The following is a 27,788-nucleotide window of genomic DNA, read 5'->3' as shown; positions in this document are numbered from 1 at the left end:
GCCTGAGTTGAAGACCCGAGTTTGTAGCAGCGATGTCAGACAAGATATTTGTGTTTTTTTGGGCTCAAATGAAAGAGCGGGTCGAGAAATTACGTGCTAGAGCCTCTAAACATGACAAATGTCTCTAAAGATGATGTCTGTTGTCAATTGAAAAGCAGAGTTGTGCCAACATTGTCCAGGAGAAGGGGGTCTAGGAGTATGTATAGAACATTGGGGTCTAGGAGTCTCCCCTGGTTCAACACCATCTTTAGAGGTCCTAGCACGCCATTTCTCGACGCGCTCTTTCATTTGAGCTCAAAAAAACATTCATATTTTGTCTGACATCGCTGCTACAAACTCGGGCCTACAACTCGGGCCTTCAATTGAAGGCCCGAGTTGTAGGCCCGAGTTTGTAGCAGCGATGTCAGCCAAGATATGAATGTTCTTTTGGGCTCAAATGAAAGAGCGCGTCGAGAAATGCCGTGCAGAAGCCTTTAAAGATGACAAATCTCTCTAAAGATGATGTCTGTTGTCAATTGAAAAGCAGAGTTGTGCCAACTCTGGTAGGAGTCTCCCCTGGTTCAACACCATCTTTAGAGGTCCTAGCACGCCATTTCTCGACGCGCTCTTTCATTTGAGCTCAAAAAAACATTCATATTTTGTCTGACATCGCTGCTACAAACTCGGGCCTACAACTCGGGCCTTCAATTGAAGGCCCGAGTTGTAGGCCCGAGTTTGTAGCAGCGATGTCAGCCAAGATATGAATGTTCTTTTGGGCTCAAATGAAAGAGCGCGTCGAGAAATGCCGTGCAGAAGCCTTTAAAGATGACAAATCTCTCTAAAGATGATGTCTGTTGTCAATTGAAAAGCAGAGTTGTGCCAACTCTGGTAGGAGTCTCCCCTGGTTCAACACCATCTTTAGAGGTCCTAGCACGCCATTTCTCGACGCGCTCTTTCATTTGAGCTCAAAAAAACATTCATATTTTGTCTGACATCGCTGCTACAAACTCGGGCCTACAACTCGGGCCTTCAATTGAAGGCCCGAGTTGTAGGCCCGAGTTTGTAGCAGCGATGTCAGCCAAGATATGAATGTTCTTTTGGGCTCAAATGAAAGAGCGCGTCGAGAAATGCCGTGCAGAAGCCTTTAAAGATGACAAATCTCTCTAAAGATGATGTCTGTTGTCAATTGAAAAGCAGAGTTGTGCCAACTCTGGTAGGAGTCTCCCCTGGTTCAACACCATCTTTAGAGGTCCTAGCACGCCATTTCTCGACGCGCTCTTTCATTTGAGCTCAAAAAAACATTCATATTTTGTCTGACATCGCTGCTACAAACTCGGGCCTACAACTCGGGCCTTCAATTGAAGGCCCGAGTTGTAGGCCCGAGTTTGTAGCAGCGATGTCAGCCAAGATATGAATGTTCTTTTGGGCTCAAATGAAAGAGCGCGTCGAGAAATGCCGTGCAGAAGCCTTTAAAGATGACAAATCTCTCTAAAGATGATGTCTGTTGTCAATTGAAAAGCAGAGTTGTGCCAACTCTGGTAGGAGTCTCCCCTGGTTCAACACCATCTTTAGAGGTCCTAGCACGCCATTTCTCGACGCGCTCTTTCATTTGAGCTCAAAAAAACATTCATATTTTGTCTGACATCGCTGCTACAAACTCGGGCCTACAACTCGGGCCTTCAATTGAAGGCCCGAGTTGTAGGCCCGAGTTTGTAGCAGCGATGTCAGCCAAGATATGAATGTTCTTTTGGGCTCAAATGAAAGAGCGCGTCGAGAAATGCCGTGCAGAAGCCTTTAAAGATGACAAATCTCTCTAAAGATGATGTCTGTTGTCAATTGAAAAGCAGAGTTGTGCCAACTCTGGTAGGAGTCTCCCCTGGTTCAACACCATCTTTAGAGGTCCTAGCACGCCATTTCTCGACGCGCTCTTTCATTTGAGCTCAAAAAAACATTCATATTTTGTCTGACATCGCTGCTACAAACTCGGGCCTACAACTCGGGCCTTCAATTGAAGGCCCGAGTTGTAGGCCCGAGTTTGTAGCAGCGATGTCAGCCAAGATATGAATGTTCTTTTGGGCTCAAATGAAAGAGCGCGTCGAGAAATGCCGTGCAGAAGCCTTTAAAGATGACAAATCTCTCTAAAGATGATGTCTGTTGTCAATTGAAAAGCAGAGTTGTGCCAACTCTGGTAGGAGTCTCCCCTGGTTCAACACCATCTTTAGAGGTCCTAGCACGCCATTTCTCGACGCGCTCTTTCATTTGAGCTCAAAAAAACATTCATATTTTGTCTGACATCGCTGCTACAAACTCGGGCCTACAACTCGGGCCTTCAATTGAAGGCCCGAGTTGTAGGCCCGAGTTTGTAGCAGCGATGTCAGCCAAGATATGAATGTTCTTTTGGGCTCAAATGAAAGAGCGCGTCGAGAAATGCCGTGCAGAAGCCTTTAAAGATGACAAATCTCTCTAAAGATGATGTCTGTTGTCAATTGAAAAGCAGAGTTGTGCCAACTCTGGTAGGAGTCTCCCCTGGTTCAACACCATCTTTAGAGGTCCTAGCACGCCATTTCTCGACGCGCTCTTTCATTTGAGCTCAAAAAAACATTCATATTTTGTCTGACATCGCTGCTACAAACTCGGGCCTACAACTCGGGCCTTCAATTGAAGGCCCGAGTTGTAGGCCCGAGTTTGTAGCAGCGATGTCAGCCAAGATATGAATGTTCTTTTGGGCTCAAATGAAAGAGCGCGTCGAGAAATGGCGTGCTAGGACCTCTAAAGATGGTGTTGAACCAGGGGAGACTCCTAGAGCCGAGTGGACAATGTTGGCACAACTCTGGTTTTCAACTCTGAAACCAGAGTTGTGCCAACTCTGGTAGGAGTCTCCCTTGGTTGGGAGATCATCTTTAAAATCATTTGCACTATATTTCGGCCCCCACTCCTGCACTCGGACCCCATTAGACAAATATGAATATCGNATACTGATATTCGTATTCGAGAAAGTTGTTTACTAGTCTACTATCTCCATATCACTTATCAATTGATTCGATGTGTCTAGTTTATTGTCTAGATTTAATTTCAGAAGTAAAAGTTGAGGGTCCGCGATCTCCCATATATCCACGGTAGAAACTACCTTGAATCCACGGGAAAACGTCCCGTATATCCACGGTCAAAGTTACCGTGGAGCGTGTGAATAGATACTGCCTATTTTTTTATTCCAATTTTTGAAAATGCAACAGTTGTGAAAATCTCGTGAGTATTATCATTTTCGTGGGAATTGTGGCAGTCGAGGAAAACCCTGTGCTCCTTTGTCCCTAGGAGTTGTGAATTCAGTCGGAGATAAAAGTAGAAAGTAGGTAATCAGCGGATTGGTCTCCCTGTAATGCAACTCAAATGCTGCGCACTCATTTTCTGACGCGTCGGGTTTCCCCTCCTTCCATGAAGAATTTTTAAGTTGGACCTTGGCTCCCGCTATATACCAAACGTGAACGCAATTATGGGGCGGCCGATGCGTCGGGCTTTTCAATCGTCAGCAGGTGGAATGTTCTAGAAGTTCAGTGACAGGATAAGTCCACGAGACAGTCAATTATCGTTTGAGGATATCCAAATTTTTCAATTGAGTCCCCGATTTTTAAAAATATTCCCTCACAATTTTCTTTCCCTGAAATCGATTCCCAAAAATTATTCTCACGTTAGAAACTTAATTGTTCATAAATAATTCTGAAAAAAATTGTTTAACGAAAAATAAATTGAACAAGTGCTCGGACATCCTCAAGGGCTAATCAACAACTAATTCATATTCAATCCGGAACGCTCGTCCCGTGAACGTCAGCCGTATTTTCCCATCGGAATAATTCAAAATACGGAAAACTCCGAGAAGCCATCGGAAATCACTAGTTCATGCATCGAATCATCAGCATAAATGCATAACGATCTTTCCGCAGTCGAAGACTGAACTGTGGAATGCAGGATGCACGTAAGGTTCGCCGGGGGTCAGAATAGATCGTCTGAACCCTGGCAACAATGAGTGACCCCAATCCATAAATCAATGAACTTCATTCAATTAACAAGAATAATAAAAAAACCCCGAGGAAAAGCGAGTGAAGAGCGTCTCCGGTTCGAGCCGGTTCGCGATACTCCGTCTAATCGCGACCAATCGTCGGACGAAGCGAAGAGTGCAGTGGCCTATCGGACTCTGGCGCTCGATTAGATTCTCATTATTGCTCATACACTTCATTCACGCCCGCAACATGACACCGGAGCGTGATCCATCAATACAACTGACAAAAGATACATCTCAGATATCTATCAGACGTCTTGACCTTGATTGAAGGAAATAACCAACGACGCATTAATGACTAAAAAGAGAGACTCATTACGATGACGAAATGAGCGTAAACTAAATATTTGAACAACATCGACAACTACTAATTATGGGATTTTTTAATGATCTGTAGACTGGACTGTGACGACGAAGTAACGCACTTTTAGACTTGTTAATCAAGCACGGAAAGATAATAAAACGCAATTGAGCATTCGGTCAAAGTACTCGGACACCTTTCTGACGTCAATGTATTGGGGAGTGGAAACAAAACATTATAATGTTTTCATTGAGTGGTCAAAGGTCTGGAACAATTGTTCATTATGTATTGTAATGAGTGGAGGTAAATAACAAGGCAGTTCGGGTCACATTCTTTGAGAGACTTTCAACTCTAGCTTATTATGCGCCGCCATCTTGGGTGATGTCTCCCGCGACGGAAGGGGCTTCAAAGATGGCGACGCCCCACCTCGCGTTTTTAAATACTTCTTAAAATTATTTATCCTCCTCAGATCATCCCCAATTCACTGCAAACATTTTTTATGAAATGAACATTTTTTTTAAGCCATCTTCCACATTTTTCCGCCCACTTTTGGCTGAGAATTCAATTCTCAAAGTTTTTCTCGTGTCAGTATTTTTTTTATCCGAGGCCTCTCGAAGAACATAATAAAAACATTGCAGTGTTTTCATTCAGTGGTCAAAGGTCCGGAACAATTGTTCATTATGTATTGTAATGAGTGGAGGTAATTAAGTGGAGGCTTTCACCTCTAGCTTATTATGCGCCGCCATCTTGGGTGATGTCTCCCGTGACGGAAGGGGCTTCAAAGATGGCGGCACCTCACCTCGCGTTTTTAAACTCTTCTTAAAATTATTTATCCTCCTCAGATCCTCCCCAACTCACTTCAACCATTTTTTACGAAATGAACATTTTTTTGAAGCCATCTTCCACATTTTTCCGCCCACTTTTGGTTGAGAATTCAATTCTCAAAGTTTTTCCAGCGTTTCGGGAATTTTTTTTAAATCCGCGGCTTCTAAATCATTTCTTAAGACTTGAGAATTTACATCTCAAAGTTTTCCTTTCACCTTCAGTGCATTTAATCTTCATAAGACCCGGAAAAACCGCAATAAATAATTCTCGAAATCAATATTTTCGTGTTGCAGGTCAAACCTGCGAAGGATTGCTCGTCACGACGAGCCGGAGTTTAGTAACGCGAGCATTCTCCACAGCATGGAGAAGTTCGTGAAAGCAGTGAGCGAGATGGAGGAGACAATTCTAGTCCCCTCGCGTCTCCTGGACCTCGCAGTGGGTGACGCAAGTGACACAGTGAGCCAGAAGGGCTTAAGTAACATCAAGAACACAATGCCCCACACGGACCTCTACAGGCTCTACAACATCGTCACCAAGACGAAGCTGGAGCTCATGTGGTCCCAGAAGTCCAATGCCGACACCCAGGACGACGAGGACGAGATCACCGATGATGTCCGCCGGAAGAACCGAGCGACGAGTGACGCCGTGAGACTAGGCCACGCCCGCTGCCCTAGTACCACGTCAATGCAGAGCATGCAGAGCGCCTCCTCACTGATCTCAAGCTCAAGCTCCTGCGACTCAGACTCTGACATTGGAATTGAGATTGATTCAGGATTGGAGAGTGAGGATTCACCCAACGACAGATGCGCCAATCAGGCAGCTGAGACCTTCAGGCGTCATCTCCATGGGCTCCATCGCAGCATCAAACGCATGACCTCGGCTGCTGAATACCTCACCCTCAGATATCAGATCGACGTCGGAGGACAAGTTTAGTTTCGCCACTAACACTCCATTCTTTTATCCTCGTCTTTTTTTTTCAATCGTGTTGACCAATTCAGCTTGTCCGCGTCGTCCTGACAGTCTAGAGTCTCTCGCGAGTTAGATCCTCGCTGGATCGAGGTTCAACAAGGAAAAATGATTACAGGGCATTTAATCCGGGGAAATCCTGAACAAATAAATCCTGAGGTGCGGCGAAAACTTTGCGCCATGAACTCTCAGCCAAAAAGGGATGGAAAGATCTGAAGGATAGCTTGAAAAATTTGTTCATTTTCCAGCAACTGGATGAAACGAGTTGGAGGTGATCTGAAGGGGATAAATAATTTTAATAAATGTTTAAAAACACGAGGTGGTCGACGGGTGTAAGCGCCGCCATCTTGCTTGGGCCCCCCTCCTCAAATATTGAATTAATAACAAGGCTATGAGAAGAAAACTTGAATACTGAATTTCACTGAATTCTTCTGGGATATATTCCCGTATAATAAATATTCCACACATTCAGTTGAATGCAAAAAATTCAAAGTCAAAGGACTCAATGTGCTTAACCTCATTTCCACCCCATCATGTCCTCTGTGGTTCTTATACTTAATTTACCGTAACAACACTCCTGTATTATTCATGATGAAAGGAATGCGCTGTGTGTTGACATCAATTTCTTTTTCAAAATTCGAGATTCCGAACCCCAGAATGAAAAAAAAAATACGGCCCTGTGACTCCACCCAGTGGGGGCACCACGACGCTCTACAGCATTAGAATTCACTACTACAGTGTCAGAGTGCTTGGCCATTGGCCGTTCCCCCACTATGTTCACACTGATACGTTTCGTGACCTTGGCGCTGGAATGGGTTCAAAATGGCGGCGCACCCACCTCGTATTTTCAAACACTTCTAAAAATGATTTATCCTCTCCAGATCACCCTCAACTCACTTCGCCCAGTTTCTACGAAGTGAACAAATTTTTTAAGCCCTCTTTCAGATTTTTCCATCCCCTTTTGGTGGTTTTATCCACTCCCGATGTCTCTCAGAGGAAAATTCCGCAGGACGACATGGCGTCGGGATCAATTGAAACAGAATTATTTTGTCTAGGACCTCCCTCACAAGGATTGAATGCCCGATCACCACAAAAAGCTGATGATGATGAGAACAAGCTGAAATCGGTCGAATTCAGGGATTTTCATAGCGTGAAGGACCCAGCGAGCTATAGCGAGCGTAATGTACGCAACTTCTGCTTTCTCTTGATGATTAATAAACAAGAGCTATTGAAATTGTCTCGCAGAACTTGAGTTGTGCAATTGTAAAAATGAATGTAGCTTCTGTGGGTCTTCACCGTAAATTCAGAGTAATAATACCCGTCACGCCCATTACGTCTGCTTTTATTATTTCCTCAAGAGAAAAATCCAAACCACCATTTCCGACTAAAATGTGAATCTCTGAGTGCTTGGAGTCAGCAAGAACCGACGATTCAACATGTCACGAGGAAAAATTCAATAGTAACAACAACTGAAATGGAATATCGTTTTAGAAAATAAATGCGAATCATCGACGCTGTTCTAGATTAAGTTCATAACTATTTATTTTTTATTACGCTGTATGTCACGTCTGAAAAATCCCAAACTCCATGAGTCCTATTTATATGTACATTGAAGAGAAGGGTTTCTCGGCAGTAAGACACTCGATAAATTCTCCCCTCCGTTTTGTCATTGAAATGATTACTTGGACAATTAGAAACAGAAAGCCTCCTTCTCAAGTTCAAAACCCGTTCGATGACGCACATGGAAGAAAAAAAACACTCGCAAGTGGAAAAAAGAAAGCAGATTATGAATAAGCAATTGGAATGATGAATTTCCTACTTGTTCTTTCTGTACATATGTTGTACATAGAATTTAAAAAGTCGTCGTGTAAAAAATTAGGTGGTAATGACACTTTTATAAGTTTATTCTACGCTCTTGCGAACTATTCACGTCACTGCTGTACACTAGGAGAATATTTCAGATGAATAAGGAAGGATTATTGAATTGTCTATTGCACTTTAATTGAGTAAATCAAATGAAACAGATGAAGTCTTCATTTTATTCTTTCATTATGAAAATAGACGGTGACGTGACGACAAATTCATTGAAATATTTTCAATCTGAATAGTTTTTATTTAATAACCGATGGTGAATGAGTTATTGATGGCAAATATCGAGTTGTTGAACAAATGACGTTATTTGATGTCTTATGCATCAATCTATTGAACCTAGAATAATAGATATCGAACATTTTTGTTTACACACAAAGTAAAAATGTTTCCTCTGACTGTACAAGAATGGTAAATAAATTTGCAACTGCCTTTTACATGGATTCAATTATTTAATATCCATATCTCTGGTTAAATGGAAATTATCTTATATTTACAGTCGGAATAAAATGGACCAGCGAATTTTTTTAATGGCACTGTTTGGTGGAATTGAATTGGAATGATTTTTTCAATGTCTCTTGGTTCTCTGCGATTACCAAAATGACCAGTCTAATTTGGGAGCAGTGACTAACTCATGTTAACGTTGGCGACGAGGTCTTTTAGGTTGGCGTAATCTGGGTCGCTGGAGAATATTTCGAAGAGCTCGCAGAAGGTCGGACGATCCTGGGGGGCGTAGGACCAGCATCTCTTCATTACCTCGTGGATGTGGTCTGGGCAGTCTTCAGGTTTTTGGAGACGTTCTCCTTTCTCAACTAGTTGAATCACCTGATTAATTGAAAAATTTTATTGTTGGGGTTTTGGGAGAGAGATCGATGCGGAAAAAACTTTGCACCATGAATAGGGAAGGCTTTCGGCCAATTCATAAACTAATGGCGCCACGTGCCCACCTGTTGCTTCAGTTTAAAAAAAATGCCCTGATTTTAGCCAAAAAGGGATGAGAAGTCTGGGGAACAGCTTGAAAAAATCGTTCATTCTCCAGGAAGTGGACGAAACGAATTGGAGGTGATCTGAAGGGGATAAATAATTTTAATAAATGTTCAAAAATACGAGGTGGTCGACCCACTATGTTCACACCGATACGTTTCGTGACCTTGGCGCTGGAATGTGTTCAAGATGGCGGCGCACCGACCTCGTATTTTCAAACACTTCTAAAAATGATTTATCCTCTCCAGATGACCCTCAACTCACTTCACCCAGTTTCTACGAAGTGAACAAATTTTTCAAGCCATCCTTAAGACTTCTCTACCCCTTCTCGACTGAGAATTCATGCCCCAAAGTTTTCTCCTCATTTCAGTAGCTTTTTTCTACCCCCATACGTACATCCACCCCTCGACGATCTCCATAGGGCTGCTCCCCATAAGAAAACATCTCCCAAAGTGTCACCCCAAAGCTCCAGACATCACTGGCATGGGAGAATGTCCCAAAATTATAAGACTCCGGTGCATACCACTTGATGGGCCACTTACCCCCCTGGGTGGCCCTGTAATAATCACTCGGCCCGAAGCTCCTCGAGAGTCCAAAGTCACTGATCTTGGCTTGATGCCTCGAGGCAAGGAGAATATTCCTGGCAGCGAGGTCCCTGTGGACGAGCCTCAACTCCTCCAGATACTTCATCCCACAGGCGATCTGGGAGGCCCAGACCTTGAGCTCATAAGTCGGACTGATTCTGTCGGGGAACTCCAGGAGATACGCCAGCATCGAGCCCAGGGGCACCAGCTCCTGGACCATGAGGAGAGGCGGCCCCTCGGAGAGGCCAATGAGCTTCACAATGCAATGATGATCGAAAGTCATCATGAGTCTGGCCTCCCTCAGGAATTCCTCCCTCGTCACGATGTTGTGGGTGTCTCGAAGGGTCTTGATGGCAACAGGTTCCTGGACCCCCCTGGGGCTCTCGAAGACCCCCTCATAGACCGCCCCGAATTCCCCCTCCCCCAGCACCTCCCCGAGGATGAGGTTCTCCCCGGGGATGAAGTCTTGACAACTGCTCGAGGGATTCGCCTCGGTCCCTGGACCTGCAGAAGGTGCAGGTGACATCAGCCCCATGTCAAAGACGATGCTCCTGAGGTGAGCAACACCATCAGCCTGGGGGTGGCCCTCAGAGGGTTTCCTACCCAGGGTATTCCCGTTGAAGATCGAGGGCGGCATGTCGGGAACTGGGGGTCGGGGGTCCGGGGGGATGGGGTGCACCAGCGGCCCTGGGAGACCATCAGGCATGCACCTGCGGGGGTATTAAAAATATACAAAATTATTATAAAGCTTCGGTGACAGCGCAATTTGCGTGAGGTACTCCATGAGCCGAAGGCGAAATAGGCGAAAGCATAAAAACAATAATGTAAGGCCCTCGATGGTTTTTTTCATCTTTCGTCATCTGAAATTGTCGATTAAGTCCTGCATCATGCAGAAGTTTTGAAAAATTATGAATGAATAATGAAAAGAAAGTAGAAGACATTCTTAATTTTTTCAAAGAGCATTTTTCATTTATATTCAGAATAAGTTGAATAACAAGATATTGAGAAATGTTTCTGATTTACGGTGACAAGTGGCGGCCTGTCACCCAATATCATGCAGGGGGAAGACTGATTTCGTAAATCTTTTTCCACGCTGCACAGAGACATTTATTACGGAAAAGGCTCTTTGAAAAAAGTTGTAATATTTTGGAGAATTTTTTAATCACACTTTTATCACATAAAAATGGCAGATGACTACATACCACTGTTTTGAAAATTGAGATACCTAGCTGTCACTTCCCACGAGGAGTTAGTGTTTTGTTATCCACCCTGGAAAATGACAGCTAATAGATAATTTGCCACAGCGAATCAGATATTTGTAATTTCCACTTTTTTCAACTCATTCTGAATCTCAATTAAAAACGCTCTTTGAAAAAGTTCAGAATTTTTTCTATTTTTTTAATCATTGTATCATAATTTTTGGGAATTTCTACATGATGTACCACTCAACTGACAATTTTGGATTACGAAAGATGAAAAAAGTTGTAATATTTTGGAGAATTTTTTAATCACACTTTTATCACATAAAAATGGCAGATGACTACACACCACTGTTTTGAAAATTGAGATACCTAGCTGTCACTTCCCACGAGGAGTTAGTGTTTTGTTATCCACCCTGGAAAATGACAGCTAATAGATAATTTGCCACAGCGAATCAGATATTTGTAATTTCCACTTTTTCAACTCATTCTGAATCTCAATTAAAAACGCTCTTTGAAAAAGTTCAGAATTTTTTCCATCTTTTTAATCATTCTGTCATAATTTTTGGGAATTTCTACACGATGTGCCACTCAATTGACAATTTTGGATTACGATGAATAAAAAAAATCCAGATAGCCCGGGCCTTAAAAAAAATTCATGCACCTGTAGTGCTCCACCACGTGCTCCAGGGACGCCAGGTAAGGGCCATTATCAATAAAGAGATATTCGTTTTTCTTCTGGATTTGAAAGTGATAGTCCTGACCGTGGTAGCTCACTGTGAGGACGTACGTCCCCCCTCGACGGTCGCTGAAGCGAACGAGGAAGCTGCCCTCTTTGTCTCCGTTCTTGTGGAGGAGGGCGACTGCTTCCGTTCGGTCCAGCGTTCCGTGGTACCAGTCGCACTTTTTCTCCTTGGGAGCCGGGGTCTCGTAGTCACGGAGCAGCTTCATGCAGTCTCCGTGACCGTTTCGACGAGCTAGACTCTCGGGAATGTCGTCGGCCAGGGTGCGAGGGTGCACTGGGGCATTCATCGAGAGGAGGACTTTTATCACCTCTCGTTGACCAGCACTTGCTGCCTCGTGCAGGGGCACCATTCCTTTTCGAATTATAGCAATTGTAATTTTTTTTTTCAAATAATGAAAGAATAATCAATTCTATTTTTATCCTCAATTTTGATAGAATACATAAAAAAAAAAATAATTGAAAACTTAAAATGGGAGATAAAAAATATCGGATTAATATTATGCAATAATAATAATAATAATAATAATAATAATAATAATAATAATAATAATAATAAGATAATAATGTTTCTTTGAAAGTAGAAAAAGTAGTTGTTTTACTTTTATTGATTTTTTTTTATTGTTTATTGTTTTGTTTAAATTTTTTTTTTTTTTCAATTCATTTTCATAATATTAATCCGATATTTTTGAAAAATATCGGATTAATATTATGCAATAATAATAATAATAATAATAATAATAATAATAATAAGATAATAATGTTTCTTTGAAAGTAGAAAAAGTAGTTGTTTTACTTTTATTGATTTTTTTTTTATTGTTTATTGTTTTGTTTAAATTTTTTTTTGACAAAATTTTACTGTGAATCGTTTATAATTTTTAATATTTATTCATTCATTAATTTAAAAAAAGTCAATAAAATTCCACGAAGTGAATAAAAATAAATAAATAAAAAACAGGTAAATAGATAATTTACCTGTTTCTGTGTGTCTTGCTTGGACATTGGCACCACCCAATATGAGAATTCTAACGGTATTAGGAAGATTACTTTGGCATGCATACTGAAATGAACATTTTTTCAGTTATTAGTATGAATTTTTGTTTTCGGCTGGTACAACAAAAATGCCTAATGTATTTTTAAGGATCATACCTCAGTGAAATTTTATGTCTTGGGGCTTCAGCTGCTTGCGGGGACAATAGCATTGACAATAATCGATCAACAGAATGGTGTGGAAGGGATTGAATGGAAAATTGTGAGTGACTTACGTGAAGAGGGGTGTAGCCAGCAGAGTCTCGACAATTGACACTGGCTTTGCTCTCGATGAGCTTCTTCAGAATATCATCGGCACCGTCCTTGGCTGCCAGGTGCACCGCCGTCTGGCCCAGTTCATTCTTGGCCTCCAGGCTTCTGTATCCGCACTTCAGGAGCTCTGACACTATCGTATAATTTCCCTAAATGAAAATATCAGAATGCATCTCCTTATAAAAAAATACAAGTGAATGAAACAAAATGATTGAAAAAATAATTAATGAAAAATCCAAATGAATGAAAAACAAGTATTGAAAAAAAATTGATGAAAAGTTCAAATGAATGGAACAAAATGATGGAAAAAATAATTAATGAAAAATCCAAATGAATGAAAAACAATTATTGAAAAAAAAAATTGATGAAAAGTTCAAATGAATGGAACAAAATGATGGAAAGAATAATTAATGAAAAATACAAATGAATGAGAAAAAATTTTTGCAAAAATAATTGATGGAAACTCCAAATGAATGAAACTAAATTATTGAAAAAATAATTGATAAAAAATCGAAATGAATGAAACTGAATGATTGAAAAAATAATTGATAGAATTGGTGAAATACAGTTGCCAATATTATTTTCTTTTTTTGCTATTATTTTTGTGTCAATTGATAATGAGATAAATTACCTGCATTGTGGCTCTGTGCAGCAAATTAGTCCTGCCATGCCTTCTCGTGTCATGAGGGGGCAAGACACCTCTGCAGGGCTTCTGTAGTTTAATCTCAAGCCCATGGTTGTCCTCTTGGTAGTACTCTATCAAGGTGTCCAGGCCATGTATTGTTGTCTCGTCATCTGAACAATTCATTCTTTGATAAAATACTGCTTTAGATTATTTGAAATTCAAGGCAGAGACCCATTTTTTTAGGAGTTGTCAAAGTATTTTTGAAGACTAGGACCTCAACTAACAAATTTATATTTTTTAATCTTCTGTGAAGTGAAAAAACGTTCATTAAATATTCTTCAACTTGATCTAACAATTAAAAAAAAATTAGAGAATGAAAACTGAATAAATTTACGAGTGAACAAAAAAAATTTGAGATGGTTTATTTTTTTCAGAAGTTGTCCAAGTGTTTTTGATGACTCTAGGACTTCAACAAAGAACTTTTATGTTTTTTAATGTTCTGTGAAGTGAGAAAACTCATTAAAAATTCTTTAAGTTGATCTAAGAATTAAAAAAAATTGAAGAATAAAAATTAATAAATTTATGAATGAATTTAAAAAATTGAGGTGGTCAATTTTTTTTAGAAGTTATCAAAGTGTTTTTGATGACTGTAGGACTTCAACAAAGAAGTTTTGACAGAAGTTAACAATTCAAAAAAATTGAAGAATAAAAATGAATAAATATGAGTAAAAAAAATTGATCACCTGCATTTTTGCGAGAGAACAATAATTTGAAATTCCTGAGTAGTTACTCACCAATCGAGAAGAAAGCATCCTCTCCATGTTTACGAATTTGATAGTGAATCACCTCTTGATTGTGGAGCACAGAGAGCACGTAGTCACCTGTTGAGGTGCTGCTCTCTCTCACCAAAAAAATGCCATCCTCATTTCCTGAGAAATAAGCAATTGAAAAGAAATGAAATGAATCCCCTGCTGTTGCAGATGGAAATGTCAAGTGATTACTTCACTGAAATTTTAATGAGGATAATGACGATAAATTACCCTTTCTCAGGAGATTCTCAGCCCCTTCGCGGGACAATTTCCCGTGGTACCAGCAGATATCATCGTCCTGGGCCATTTTTAAATTATTCTTAGGAATTACTATTCACACGATGTTTTGGTAACGCAACTGTGGGCAACTGCTTTCATCGTTGGAATTTTAGAGAATGATTAACAGAAGGTGGAATATTTTATTACTGAAACCTGCACTATTCTTCACGTATTTACTGAGCAATAAAAAATAAATGTATTCGGCAGGAGGAGAGACATCTCGCGGGTTCTCAGCCGTGAGTGCTGCAATTGGCCGAGGGATGTCGCGAGCTGTTCTTTTGAAATTTAAATAGGAGTGCACAAAAAACTCCCATTTGCATCGAATTTAATTCATTTTTTTTTTTGGGGTTTTAGGGATTTTTGCCCAGAAAACAATTTTTGCCACTTTCATCTGAAATTTAACAGGACATCGACAAATTGAGGACATACTGTTTGCTGGGTGGTGTCGGTTATGATTGTCGAAGGACAAATGTTGGAGTCATATTGTTTTTGGAACGAATTTTTTTTCGTTGATCTCATTTTTTGCCAATTTTATTGTTTCAGTCGATGAGAAAATTTTTAATGAAACTTTAAAAAAATTATATTTTGCTGAAATTATCTCTGTTGAATGTAAATATCGAATTGAAAGATTGAGATATTTTTTTTATTCTATTATAACTTCCAAATTTCCCATTATTTTTCGGGATAAGAAAATTGAAATTCAATATTTTCCATCAATTTAAAAAAAATGTTTCAGAATATTTCAAGAAATTCTTCATTCCGTATTTTTTTCGAATTGTCTCATTTTATTATTCAATTCAGTGAGATCATTTTCAAAGTCAGCTTATCATAAAAAAATAAATCCATAATTTATTTTGTTAAATTATGACAATTTGATAACCCAATTTTTTTTCAATTCACATTTTGCAAATTTAATTTTTTGTCAGATATAAAGATCGAATGGAAAAAACATGAGACATATTCTAATATAACTTCTAAATTTCCCATCATTCTACAATTAAAAAAAAGCATAAATTATCCTGATAAATTATAAAAATTTGAAAATCCAATTTTTTTTCAATTGACATCACGAATTTTATTTTTCATCACGCTGTGACGAAAAGTGAACTTTTCGCCACATTGTGATGAAAAATATTGTTCGTTCCTCGTGAAAAAATGTTTTTTAGCCCGTGGGATTATATCACTCGCCAAAAAACACTTTTTTGCACTCGTTACGAAATATACTATTCTGTTAGACGTAAATATAATGCAGATGAAATATATAAATATAATAAAGATGTAAATATAATAAAATTTTCATCACGCTGTGACAAAAAGTGAACTTTTCGGCACGCTCCGTGTGCCTAAAAGTCCAATTTCCGCCACATTGTGATAAAATAGTATATTTCGATACGAGTGAGACAGAATTTTCACGAGTGTGAAATTGGCGGCCCGAGGCGAAGCCGAGGGCTACCAATCACACGAGCTGAAAATTCCTGTCTCACATGTGTCGAACAATAGTTTTTGACAGTGATGTTACGTTCAGCGAGTGGCGAACTGTGCCTTTTTTCGTTTACTAGTAAACGAAAAGACTTTTCGTTTACGAGTAAACAAAAAGGCACTTTTCGACACGAGGTGAACGTAGCAGCAATGTCAAAAAATATTGTTCGTAACTCGTGAAAAAATGTTTTTCATCACGCTGTGACAAAAAGTGAACCTTTCGGCACGCTCCGCGTGCCTAAAAGTCCAATTTCCGCCACATTGTGATGAAAAATATTGTTCGTAACTCGTGAAAAAATGTTTTTTAGCTCGTGGGATTATATCACTCGCCTTCGGCTCGTGATATAAACCTCCCACTCGCCAAAAAACACTTTTTTGCACTCGTTACGAAATATACTATTTTGTCAGATCCAATGAAAATCCAAATCGCCGCAATAATTTTTTCCGACGAAAAAAAAAATGCAGATAAAAATCCCCTAAAAATTCGCAAAAAAATCCCCTCGATAGATGTCACCACAGCCCCCGCAGCCCCTAAAATAATGAACACACACCCCTCCGAAAGTAAACACACACTCGATAGAATCACCGTTTCCAGCTGCGCTCGCGTGTGTGTGCGCGCGTGCGGCGGGGGGGAATAGCTTCTGTTCTGTGCGCAATCCCCACCGTTCCCTGAAAATTCATGGAGCGGAGGGGAAAGGGCACCTTCCAGAGTCCCTCCAGTCGATTTAGAATAGTGGTGTAAGTCAAGATGGATGCTTCATTTGCTCCATAAAATGCGAGTATGGATTTCCCCGCGTGATTTCCCTTCCAACCGCCGCCAGCGAACGCACAAGAATTTCCAACAGCCGAAATTTGAAACGTTAAAAGCCCCCCAAAATTATTAAACTGTGAGCGCATGATTTTTCGGGTGTAATATGTGCAGTTATGACTGATAAATCTGCCAGTGAAATACACTCGTACTACAATGGTGGATAACAATTGCATTATCGAAGGGCATGTCAAATTCCGGGACGGCAAGAAAGTGAGAAAATATTTTTCAAAATTTTCTGTCTTTTATCCGGTTTTTTTCGCAATTTTATTTTTTATTTTTTGGCCTTCTTGGACAACTCCGTTGCGAATCGGGGGAACAAAAGGGAAATTGTGCCCTGTCAAATTTATTGACACCCCCGACACTAACACCCCGCGTATGCCCCAGGAGATTCGGCATAATAGGAATAATAATGATAATGATAATCGCGTCGAGTGCCGGCTGCGTCTGGTGGCTCTCGTCTCATTTTTCATTTTTTTTGTGAATCCAATTTTGTGGGGAAAAATCTGGGAAGAAGTGATAGAAAAATTTTGTAAATAGGAAAAATTAGAAAATTTTATTTTTATTTTTTGGCGAGTCCTATTTTATGGAGAAAAAAATCAGAGAAGAATTAGTAGAAAAATTTGGTAAAAATTGTTTTTTGTTTATTAAACGTAAATTTTTTTGCTCCACATTTTTTTTTTATTTCAATTGAAAATTCTTTGGATATAATCGGCGCTCCGATTATATCTGGATTTGTAAGGTTTTTTATTTAGTCGTAGTTTCGCATATGTTACGACTATTTTTTTTTCAGTCCAATTTTACGGCAAAAAAATTTGAGAAGAATTGATAGAAAAATGCAGTAGAAATTGTTTTTTGCTTATTAACAGTAAAATTTCTGTTAGCTTCACGTTTTTTTTCTCAATTTCAATTGAAAACTCGTTGAATATAATTCTGAATTGTAATAAAGAATTGTTAGAAAAATTTGGTAATTTTTTTTTCGTTGAGTAAAAGTAAAATTTTTTCTTGCTTCACATTTTTTTTCTTGATTTCAAGTAAAAATTCTTTATAAATAATTCTGCTTTTTTTAATTAGTCTTCGTCTCGCATTTGTTACGGCTATTCTACTTTCTTCGAATCCAATTTTACTTTTAAAAAATCAGAGATCTACTAGAAAAGTTGAAAAAAAAATTTTTGCTTCACCTTTTTTCCTTCATTTCAAGTAAAAATTCTATGAATATAATTCTGCTCACCGATTATATCTAGATTGTAGGGGATTTTTCGTGTGCTTTTTTCTCCGTATATGGCTTTACCCATGTACGCGAGGAAATAACACCCGTGTTTTCGGTAAGGACTCGAGTTCCCTTTGAAAAATGGTAGTTTTTTTTATTTGGTCGTCGTCCGGCATATGTTATGGCTAATTCGGGGAATTTTTTTCTTTCCAGTGGAAGTCACGATGGTGTGTCATGCGAAAACTGTCGCCAGTAGCAGGTAAATAGCATTTGAAAATATGAAAAAATATATTCATTGTTTTTTTTTATCATTCATGACTCAGAAATAATTTAATTGGGTTTTTTATTGACTACAAAAATTATTTTATTTCCGAAAAAAATTGAGTGTCAATTTTCCACGTGAAAGAGCGTGAAATAGTTCCAATTCTCTGTTAAATCCCAATAATCCGCGTGACAATGCTTCTCAAATAGCTGAGAATATCCACGTCTTTTAGATATTTTTTCAATATTTCAATTAAACACGAGAACTTCAATTTATAAAAATATTCAAATTTTATTCTCCATTTTTAAGTCTTAGAAAACATTATTAAACCCGGAAAAAAATTGAAAAGTCCACTATTTCAAGAAAATGAAAATTTACAAACAATTCGTAAATCCAAAAATAAATAAAATAAAATAGGTAATTATTTCGAAATCGTAAAAAAATTTTTCACATCCACAATATCACCAGAAACAATTCCTAAAGAATAATAAATATATGACCGAACAAATGAGTAATTGAATGACAGAATGAATAAGACAGTGAATAAAACAACTAAAATGTAATAAAAAAGACAATATAAAAACAATATATAAAGACAATATATTAATTTCACGATTATACTTCACGTGTACTAAATTTTATAATCAATACAATTACGAAACCAAACGGAACCTTGATTTATCCGAAGAAAAATTCCAAAAAAGTTCTCACAAAATATAATTCCAATCCCCCTAATGACGCCAATAATTATTCAAATTTATTCCGACCGCGCTGAAAAAAAAATTGACTGAGTAAAACCTCCAAAACACCGAAACTATAAAAGGGATTAGACATCTTCCCCGCCCACTTCGTCAAAACGTGCCACTTAACCAGAAGTGGGCTGCGGCCGTAATTATGATTTCTGTTATTTTCGAAGAGTCACCATAAAATGTTAAGTGGTCTGGCCCCGAGGGAAGTATCTATTTTAAATTTTCAAACGTGAAAATACCCCCGACTTATCATCCCGAGAGAAAATCCCGGTGCGACACTGGAAAGACGGGAACATCTGGTCTAATGTGTGGCACGAGGGAGAGAGTGAAAAAGCCACAATTCTAAGACGCACATCTGCCGTGGGACACGCTCCAATCTTATTAATCCATTGAACTCGGGGAATAACAGAATTTAACGCATTTCTTCCAGACTGTTTACATCTGCAACTGTACGCGGACAGCAAGGACAGATACAAGCAAGGACAGACTAAGGCGTCTCTGAGCTTGCAGCACTTTCTGGGAATTGAGAGTGGCTTGACTCTCGATAAGGAGTCCAATACAGTGGCTATCATTTGTCAGGATTTAATCGTCGTTTTGGCTTTTGACACGCGGGAGAGGTTGATACAGTGGCAGGTGAAGATATCGAATAATCTGGGGGAAGGTGAGTCACGTCAAGTTCATTTGTCCATACGCAATAGACCCTTTTCGTGACGGGATTTCGTTACACTAAATTTATAGCGTAATTGTTTCATGAGGATTCGCCATTTTTTCGGCGTCAAAATACATCGGAATTCAAAATGGCGGGGGGGCGTTGGGTGGCCGCCATGACAGTTTTTATGAATGCTTTCCTTTTCTTTGGTTAAAATCCAAGATGGCCGCTATGTCATATTTTTTGAAATTTTTGAATACTTTTTTTTGGGTTCAAAACTAATATGAAAATCCAACGTGGCCGCCATGACAGTTTTCATGAGTGTTTGCTTTTTTTTTTTTTAATCCAAGATGGCCGCCATGCCTAAGTTTTTTGAAATTTTTGAATACTTTTTTTTTTGGTTCAAAATTAATATGAAAATCCAACATGACCGCCATGACAGTTTTCATGAGTTTTCTTTTTTTTTGTTTAAAATCGAAGATGGCCGCCATGCCATATTTTTTTGAAATTTTTTAATACTTTTTTTTGGAGTTCAAAATTAATATGAAAATCCAAGATGGCCGCCCTTCCATATTTAAAAAAAAAATAATTTTTTTTTGTAACCAAAATTAATATGAAAATCCAAGATGGCCGCCACACTATGTTTTTCTGAAATTTTTTTGATCCTTCGTTTCTTTGAGATCAAAATCAATACGAAAATCCAACATGGCCGCCATGAGTTTTCAGAATAAAAATAATTCTGTTAAAATCAAACAAAGAATGATTCCCAATCCCAAATTTCTATTGCGTATGGACCCGTAACCCATCGCCTCTCACCCAAACTGAACCCCTCTCTCCCCCTAAATTTTCCAGATCAACAGTTTCTGGTCCTCATATCAACAGCCCCAGCAAAAGCAAAAGTAACAACCGGCCCAGCCCACTTACACATCCAAGATGGCCGTTTCTGCATAACAGTGGGTGTCCCCCCGCGCCTGATCGGCGTCTGGGAGATAGCCCACCTCCGTCGTTACGGTGTAGTAGAGGGGAGATTTTGTTTCGAAGGTGGATCAAGATGTGGTCGTGGCGAAGGGTTGCACGTGCTCATAACAGATCAGGGTGATGATATAGTTAGGACCCTGCAGCTGGCGGCTGAGGGTAAGCTATCATCCCGTAAGCGTCCACTAGCGCGTGAATTATCAATTCAGGATAGCCCCAGACGCCAGTTCTCACGTTCCGACACGCGCGCCAGTGATTTTTTCCCCCCAACCGTCTACTCAACCTCCACTTACAAAGACGATTTAGACATAACCAAAACCGAGACTTCCCCCTGCTGGTCCTCCACGGAGAGCCGTCACAACGCCGAACTAGACGGCAATTACACCAGCCGGGAGGTGGGGGGTTCCACAAACGAGTTAGCGGATAAGACCGAATCCCCAGAATGGCGAAGTACCTTACCAAGACAGCATAACTCAGTTTTAGAGCGCTGTGCAAGCTGTATAAGTAAACTGGGTGCCGTCTCGAAGACATCAACATTCATCAGCCCCTCTGGCGCCCCCCAGAATGCCCCCATCAACCCCCCCAAGGGCTTCGACCGACTCTCCTTATCGTCCTACAGCACGAGTAGCCACGACAGTGACTACTCAGCATTTCCCACTACCATAACCGATAACACCGCCCCTAAAAATGACGACAGCCCCCGGCAATCGAGCCCCAAGGACACTGTAGACCTCCCCCTCCCACCGCGAGCGCCCTCAATCCGCCACCTCAATAAACCGAAAAAGCCTCCGATGCCCCTTCCAGAAAAAATCTGTACATGCACAACACCCACCGCCCACCCGCCCCGAAAGCCCGATCCCTACGAGAACTACGACATTCCGCGAACAATTCTCGCTCACCACATGTCCCTGGAGCCCCCCCACCAGACCCAGGACCAGTACTACGATACTCCGAGAAAGATAAAGGAGTGCCTTGCATTGCCAAAGAATCAAAACAATTATCCAAATTACGATACGCCTTATAACCCACAAGCTGTTGTCCTCCAGCAATGTGGATGTCCCAGTAAGCTACCAGCCCAATCACCCAGATCAGTGTGCCCCTGTCACAATGTCATGAGCTGGGCCGGCTTCGTTCTGCCGTACTGCCGGCGCGGCGCTGGCATCGAGTCGACGGGCGTTACAGTTCACCCGATAAAGCTCTCCGGTCAAGGAAAGATGCCGGTTGTCAATGCTAGCGGGGAGGTGGCCATCTACCCCCTGTCGACAAAGAACCCTGTCGCAAAGACTGAAACTGATAAGCCATCCAGCAATAATTACGAGAACCTGTCACCGGTCATCGAGACGCAGCCGGAACCAAAGCCCGTCAACTACGTGAACATCGACTTCAGCGAGTCGTTGGAGCACTACGAGAACAGCAGGGACGTCATCGCGAAGAGTGGGATAACCCAGGAGGAGATGCGGGAGATCGCTTGTGAGCTCAAGCCCGACGCGGCGAACGAACAGTCGTCGGGAATGGGAGAGGAGAAGTTCAAGGACACCGAGGAGATCTGTAACAAGTGCGGTCACGTGAAGGACAACTCCCCAGACTACCTCCTCATGGACCCAGACAAGCAGTTGGTCAAGAAGACGTTCTCGAGCTATCTTCCGATGCAGCCGGCTCACAACCACTGCTCGAAGGAAGTTCTCTCGCGCATCTACAGCGGTACGAAGTCCTCGAGCAATCCGACCTTGTTCGGCCCACCCGCGAGCGAATTGGGGACTAACAGAAAGCGCTCTGACTCGGAACTGAGGATTCCGGGATCAGCAATGCTGTCGAGCCCCTACCTGAGGCGCCGGCTGATCGACCCCACTCAGGCCATAGAATCAAGCGCCAGTTTGGAGATCCTCTGGAGGAAGAGATCGTATTCCGCTGAGTCCACGCATTACCAGACACCGGAGGACTCGAGTCAGGGGTTCTCCTCGGCGTTGGAGATACACAAGTGTCCGAGTGAGACCAGTAAGGCGGTCGTCAAGAATGAAGAGAGTGCGGCCGCTTGTCAGCCGTTCTCCATCAAGATCAGGAGGTCGTCCTCGGTCCCTTCGAAGAGCGGTCACAACCGGGATTCCTCCAGCAGCAATGACTCCGGGGTCTCCACGGGATCCCTCAGCCATCGCAACGCCGAGTTCGTGGAGTTTGAGCTGTCCCTCGCGCCGATAAACTCGGCTAGAAAGCAGAACATTCTGACGGTCTGCAGGAAGAGTCCTCCACCGGTCTGCTATCACAGCAGTCTTCCTCGGAAGTCCAAGTCCAGTGATCCTCTGAGGGAGTTGTCTTTCCAGTTTCAAAAGATACAGGTGCCGACGAAATCGTCGTCCGCTGAGGGGGAGATCCCCGGGTGTTTGCCGAAGGCTACGGCCAAGGGCTTCAGCAGCCCCGGGGAGACATCTGGGACCCCTTACATCGACTCGAGGAGCACCAGCAGCGGAACGTCCGATATGTCTGATTACATTGAGACGCTTTCGCTGTCCTCGCATTCGTCATCTGACGCCCCCGATAGCCTCAGGGGTCAGGGTGGGCGGGCGGTCACCACCACTTTGAGACCGAGGAGTGGGAAGGAGTATTATAAGATTGATCGGGCCATTCTCAACGAACAGGCGAGGTCCAGCAGTGGGCAGCAGGGCTATCCGAATATCACTCCGGTCATGGAGAAGAGCGAGTCACCCTCGCCTGGGTACATGAGCTCTTCCCCGTTTGAACAGCCACAGACCTCGAGGCAGCGGTTTTTGTTCCCCGAGGTGAGTGACATTTGAATTGACGCGGGAACGCTATCCATTTGGGAGGGGAGGGGTGAAGCGCGCTGAGGATTTCCGAGTTGCCGACATTTCGCGGTCTGACGACGCCATTTTGGGGGGGTCAGGAGTCATTTTGAAGGTTGATGAAAAAAATTGAAGATTTTCACTCGGCCGTTTTTGAGTTATTGACGATTCAGGACGGTCTGATGTGGTGGCCGTTTGAGCCGATTTCTTCGTTGAAGATGCAAAAAATTTTTTTGAAAAACGACAATGTACCGAAACACGCCAATTATCGTCACTGCCAACATTTTTTCCATTACGAGTTCAATTTTTTTTAGGAAAATATGTCTTCCCGTAGACAAATTTTTACTATCACTCAACGGTCAATCGCTTCTATGAAACACAGACGAATCAAATTATTTCTCAAATATGCTCAATTCGAAATGATAATAGTTGTATAGTATGAATCCTGCCCTAGGTTTAAAAACTAAAGAAAAAAACCAAAAATACGTAATTGTGTCTCATACTTTCGACGATATGATAGATATCATTTTTTTGGAAAACGCGAATTTTTTCTCGTGAAGTGTAAAAAATGGGGAGTTTTAGTTGAGAGCGTCCAACAGGGTTTCTACTCGATCTGTTTTATAAAAAACGCAACTGCCATCTCAATAATTATACATTTTATTCTGTGAGGATGATGATGACGTTCGTGGTTGATAGCTATTGCAGAAATGTGGCATTATTCATTCCTATTTAAGTACAGTTGATTATTGCATTATGTTTCCGATAATTTATTTATTATTTATTAGCACTTTTACATAGATTTTTCTTGTTAGTTGATACGCCGAGTGCTTTTTAAGAGGCAGAAAACTGTGTGCCATGAATTCTCAGTCAAAAGGGGAAGAAAAAATGTGAAGTTTGGCTTGAAAAATTTCTTCATTTTCTAAGAACTGGATGATACGAGTTGAAGGTGATCCGAAGGGGATAAATAATTTTAATAAATGTTCAAAAATACGAGGTGGCTGACAGGTCTAAGCGCCGCCATCTTGCTTGGACCCCCCTCCTCAAATATCGAATTAATCACAATGCTATGACAAAAAAACTTGAATAGTAAATTTCACTGAATTCTTCGGGGATAGATTCCCGTCTTATAAATATTCCACATTCAATTGAATGCAAAAAATTGACAATGTCAACGTGCTTAACCTCATTTCCACACGATGATGTCCTCTGTGGTTCTTATACTTAATTTACCGTAACAACACTCCTGTATTATTTATGATAAAAGGAATGCGCTGTGCGTTAACATCAATTCCGTTTTCAAAATTCGAGATTCCAAACCCCAGAATGAAAAAAAATATACGGCCCTGTGATTCCATGCAGTGGGGGCACCACCGACGCTCTACAGCATGAGAATTCACTACTACAGTGTCAGAGTGCTTGGCCATTGGCCGTTCCCCCACTATGTTCACACCGATACGTGCCGTGATCTTGGCACTGGAATGGGTTCAAGATGGCGGCACGCCCACCTCGTATTTTCAAACACTTCTAAAAATGATTTATCCTCTCCAGATCACTCTCGACTCACTTCATCCAGTTTCTACGAAGTGAACAAATCTTTTAAGCCATCTTCCAGATTTTTCGATCCCCTTTTCACTGAGAATTCACGACTCAAAGTTTTTCACGCAGGCCTTTTAATAACACATCATTTTTGTTTATGTACAGTTCTCACAATTGCCTAAAGCCATATAATCATATAATAAATCGTCGATCCATTATTCCTTCGATCTGATTCCAAGAAAAATCATGTCAATAGTGACAATAATTTGACTAATATCAAAAATACGAGCGAAACTCAAAGATAGAAAAATAGTTAACGATTGAGCGAAGGAAAAGCGCTTGCTTCAATCAATTTTTTTCATTATTATAATTAATATAGGCGCACAGTGTAATGCACGAGCAAGCAATCCTACGTCGGGATATTAAATAATTTAAAACCGCACCGATGGAGATGAACCACAATGAGAATAAACGAAAAAGTATTAAATTAGTATTACCACAAGACTGAGAGACTTATGAGGCTGTGGTTTCGTAATGAAGTGGAATGAAGAATTCAAAATTTCAGCTGAAATATCAAATTTCAACAGTCTGAGATTCTTTTAAATTTTAAACAAATCATTTTTCTTATTCCCTTCAATTACAAAATCATGATAAGCGCATGAAAAATTTATTGAATCAATAGAAGAAAAATCAACGGGAACACTTGTCTATATCTTTTTAATAATTTTTGATTGAAATTTATATTAAAAATTTCTACAAACAATTCTGATGCATCGAGGGATGCAGAAAAAAAATCGAGAGCCACGTGAAATATTTCAGGTACACGGTACGACCTTAGCATTAAGGCTGGATGATCGAATGTTGTATTTCGCATCCGTTTGGATTCTAAAAATCCTGGAGTCCCTAGATTCCAAGGTATTAAAAAAAAACGATCGTAGGCATGAATAGTCCGTAAATTGAAAATTACTCCTAAAAATATTGTATCGATAATTATAACGCTACCACCTTAATTTCTGGTGATTCCCAATTATGTTTCAACGATCATTGACGGACGTACGTCCACGATCCACTCGTTTTTAAGTTAAAACGGCCTATTTTTGAAACGTCGCAACGAAATGAAAAAAAAATGAAAGACACTGCTGATGACTGATCAATTGGGAGTCACATTCATTCTAAATGCTAGTCAACAAGTTTAAGTACTATAGCTATAATATATTTTTATCGCGAGTGGGGCAACGTAGTACTAAAAAGCCAGATACAGAATGTATAATTGAACGATGGAAATAATTTTTTATCCGAGTTGAATGCAGAGGTGAGGAGAAACTGCAATTTTTTCTCAGCTCGTCACTTGACTCGACAGAAAATTCAATCGGACAATTCAATTTTCATCGATTAAAAAAATGCTATAGATTAATCACAGCTTATTGCTAGTATGGGATTCGATAATCTCGTTTGGAGAATTCTCGAGCTTGATCAAGTATAAAGAATAATAAAAAAGATAATCACAAATTTGAAAGTCCAATCATCACGATGCAGGAGGTGTGGAAATGTATACTGGCTTTTAACGAACCATATCTTTAAAATAATTAAGTACCAATGATATTGGAGTTGAGAAGTCTCGGGAGTAAGAAAAACTACTCAAATTCGACAAAAACTTTGCGGCGTAAATTCTCAGCCGAAAAGGGATGAAAAAATCTGGAGGATCGCTTGAAAAATTTGTTCATTTTCTAGGAACTGAATGAAACGAGTTGAAGGTGATCTGAAGGGGATAAATAATTTTAATAAATGTTCAAAAATACGAGGTGGTCGACCGGTGTAAGCGCCGCCATCTTGCTTGGACCCCCCTCCTCAAATATTGAATTAATAACAAGGCTATGAGCAGAAAACTTGAATAGTGAATTTCACTGAATTCTTCTGGGATATATTCCCGTCTTATAAATATTCCACACATTCAGTTGAATGCAAAAAATTCAAAGTCAAAGGACTCAATGTGCTTAACCTCATTCCCACACGATCATGTCCTCTGTGGTTCGTATACTTAATTTACCGTAACAACACTCCTGTATTATTTATGATAAAAGGAATGCGCTGTGTGTTGACATCAATTTCTTCTTCAAAATTCGAGATTTCAAACTCCAGAATGAAAAAAATATATACCGCCCTGTGACTCCACGCAGTGGGGGCACCACCGACGCTCTACACGTGACGTGATCTTGGCGCTGGAGTAGATTCAAAATGGCGGCGCGCCCACCTCGTATTTTCAAACACTTCTAAAATGATTTATCCTCTCCAGATCACTCTTAACTCGCTCCACCCAGTTTCTATGAAGTGAACAAATTGTTTAAGCCATCATTCAGATTTTTCTATCCCCCTTCGGCTGAGAATTTACGACCCAATTTTCCTCCCGCATTTCAGCATTTTTTTTGCTCCCGAGGCCTCTCAATATATTAATTGACCCGGAATCGTCCGGTTACCGTAGACTTTCATGTAAATATTCGTGAGTAGCAATATTTCGAATTTTTTATTTATCCTCTCGTTTTAAGGGATCGATGCCAACTGACTTTTCATTGTTGTAAATAAATAAAAATGAACTGTATAATTTTGATGATTCTTAAGCGTCTGTTGCGAGAAGCGATTGTGTGAAGATCTCTCATTTGCTCGGTGAATTGATAAGAGTCGATTGTAATTGAACGAGTGAATCCCCTATTTATTTAACGAATTATTTGCACGATCGCTTCTTAACATTTGCTCATACTATTGTATTAGATTCGGGAGATCACTGATGTCCTATTCGACTATTAAGAGCC

The 27,788-nt window shown here is 40.5% G+C and overlaps 3 protein-coding genes across 3 annotated transcripts in view; 2 read left to right on the top strand and 1 right to left on the bottom strand.

Annotated features, from left to right (window-relative positions):
• The window catches only part of LOC107048288, an 18,448-nt gene extending 10,017 nt beyond the window's left edge, over positions 1 to 8,431 (top strand). Inside the window, exon 2 of the mRNA XM_015271394.1 lies at positions 5,453 to 8,431. Coding sequence (XP_015126880.1) covers positions 5,453 to 6,092 — 640 coding nt within the window. The 3' untranslated portion in view covers positions 6,093 to 8,431. The remainder of the gene's footprint in view (positions 1 to 5,452) is intronic.
• LOC107048287 (tyrosine-protein kinase Shark) lies at positions 8,147 to 14,713 on the bottom strand. The gene is made up of 8 exons (XM_015271393.2): positions 14,471 to 14,713; positions 14,225 to 14,359; positions 13,437 to 13,600; positions 12,769 to 12,954; positions 12,479 to 12,563; positions 11,426 to 11,858; positions 9,375 to 10,272; positions 8,147 to 8,819 (listed from the first exon to the last, which is right to left on the bottom strand). The coding sequence occupies exons 1-8, from the start codon at positions 14,544 to 14,546 to the stop codon at positions 8,622 to 8,624; spliced, it is 2,175 nt and encodes a 724-aa protein (XP_015126879.1). The 5' UTR covers positions 14,547 to 14,713; the 3' UTR covers positions 8,147 to 8,621.
• Positions 14,714 to 16,961: 2,248 nt separating this feature from the next.
• LOC107048285 lies at positions 16,962 to 23,439 on the top strand. The gene is made up of 4 exons (XM_015271392.1): positions 16,962 to 17,018; positions 18,229 to 18,274; positions 19,457 to 19,687; positions 20,528 to 23,439. Exons 1-4 carry the CDS (start codon positions 16,962 to 16,964, stop codon positions 23,437 to 23,439), a joined length of 3,246 nt encoding a protein of 1,081 aa, XP_015126878.1.
• Positions 23,440 to 27,788: the final 4,349 nt, after the last annotated feature.

The sequence above is a fragment of the Diachasma alloeum genome, unplaced genomic scaffold (genome assembly GCF_001412515.2).
Source record: "Diachasma alloeum isolate Michigan unplaced genomic scaffold, Dall2.0 Dall_scaffold_00186, whole genome shotgun sequence".
NCBI lineage: Eukaryota > Metazoa > Arthropoda > Insecta > Hymenoptera > Braconidae > Diachasma > Diachasma alloeum.
The sequence above is the reverse complement of the archived record's forward strand: the minus strand, read 5'-3'. Positions and strand labels throughout refer to the sequence as shown.

What these genes read in the sequence shown, in the direction of transcription:
- LOC107048285 (XM_015271392.1), top strand. Translation starts at nt 16,962, where the DNA reads ATGGTGGATAACAATTGCATTATCGAAGGGCATGTCAAATTCCGGGAC. An exon ending in AATTCCGGGACGGCAAGAAA is followed by an intron (nt 17,019 to 18,228) that starts GTGAGAAAATAT and finishes TTTTCTTTCCAG; the next exon opens with TGGAAGTCACGATGGTGTGT. An exon ending in AAAACTGTCGCCAGTAGCAG is followed by an intron (nt 18,275 to 19,456) that starts GTAAATAGCATT and finishes CATTTCTTCCAG; the next exon opens with ACTGTTTACATCTGCAACTG.
- LOC107048287 (XM_015271393.2), bottom strand. Translation starts at nt 14,546, where the DNA reads ATGGCCCAGGACGATGATATCTGCTGGTACCACGGGAAATTGTCCCGC. An exon ending in GGATGCTTTCTTCTCGATTG is followed by an intron (nt 13,601 to 14,224) that starts GTGAGTAACTAC and finishes TGAATTGTTCAG; the next exon opens with ATGACGAGACAACAATACAT. An exon ending in CACGTGGTGGAGCACTACAG is followed by an intron (nt 10,273 to 11,425) that starts GTGCATGAATTT and finishes ATACCCCCGCAG; the next exon opens with GTGCATGCCTGATGGTCTCC.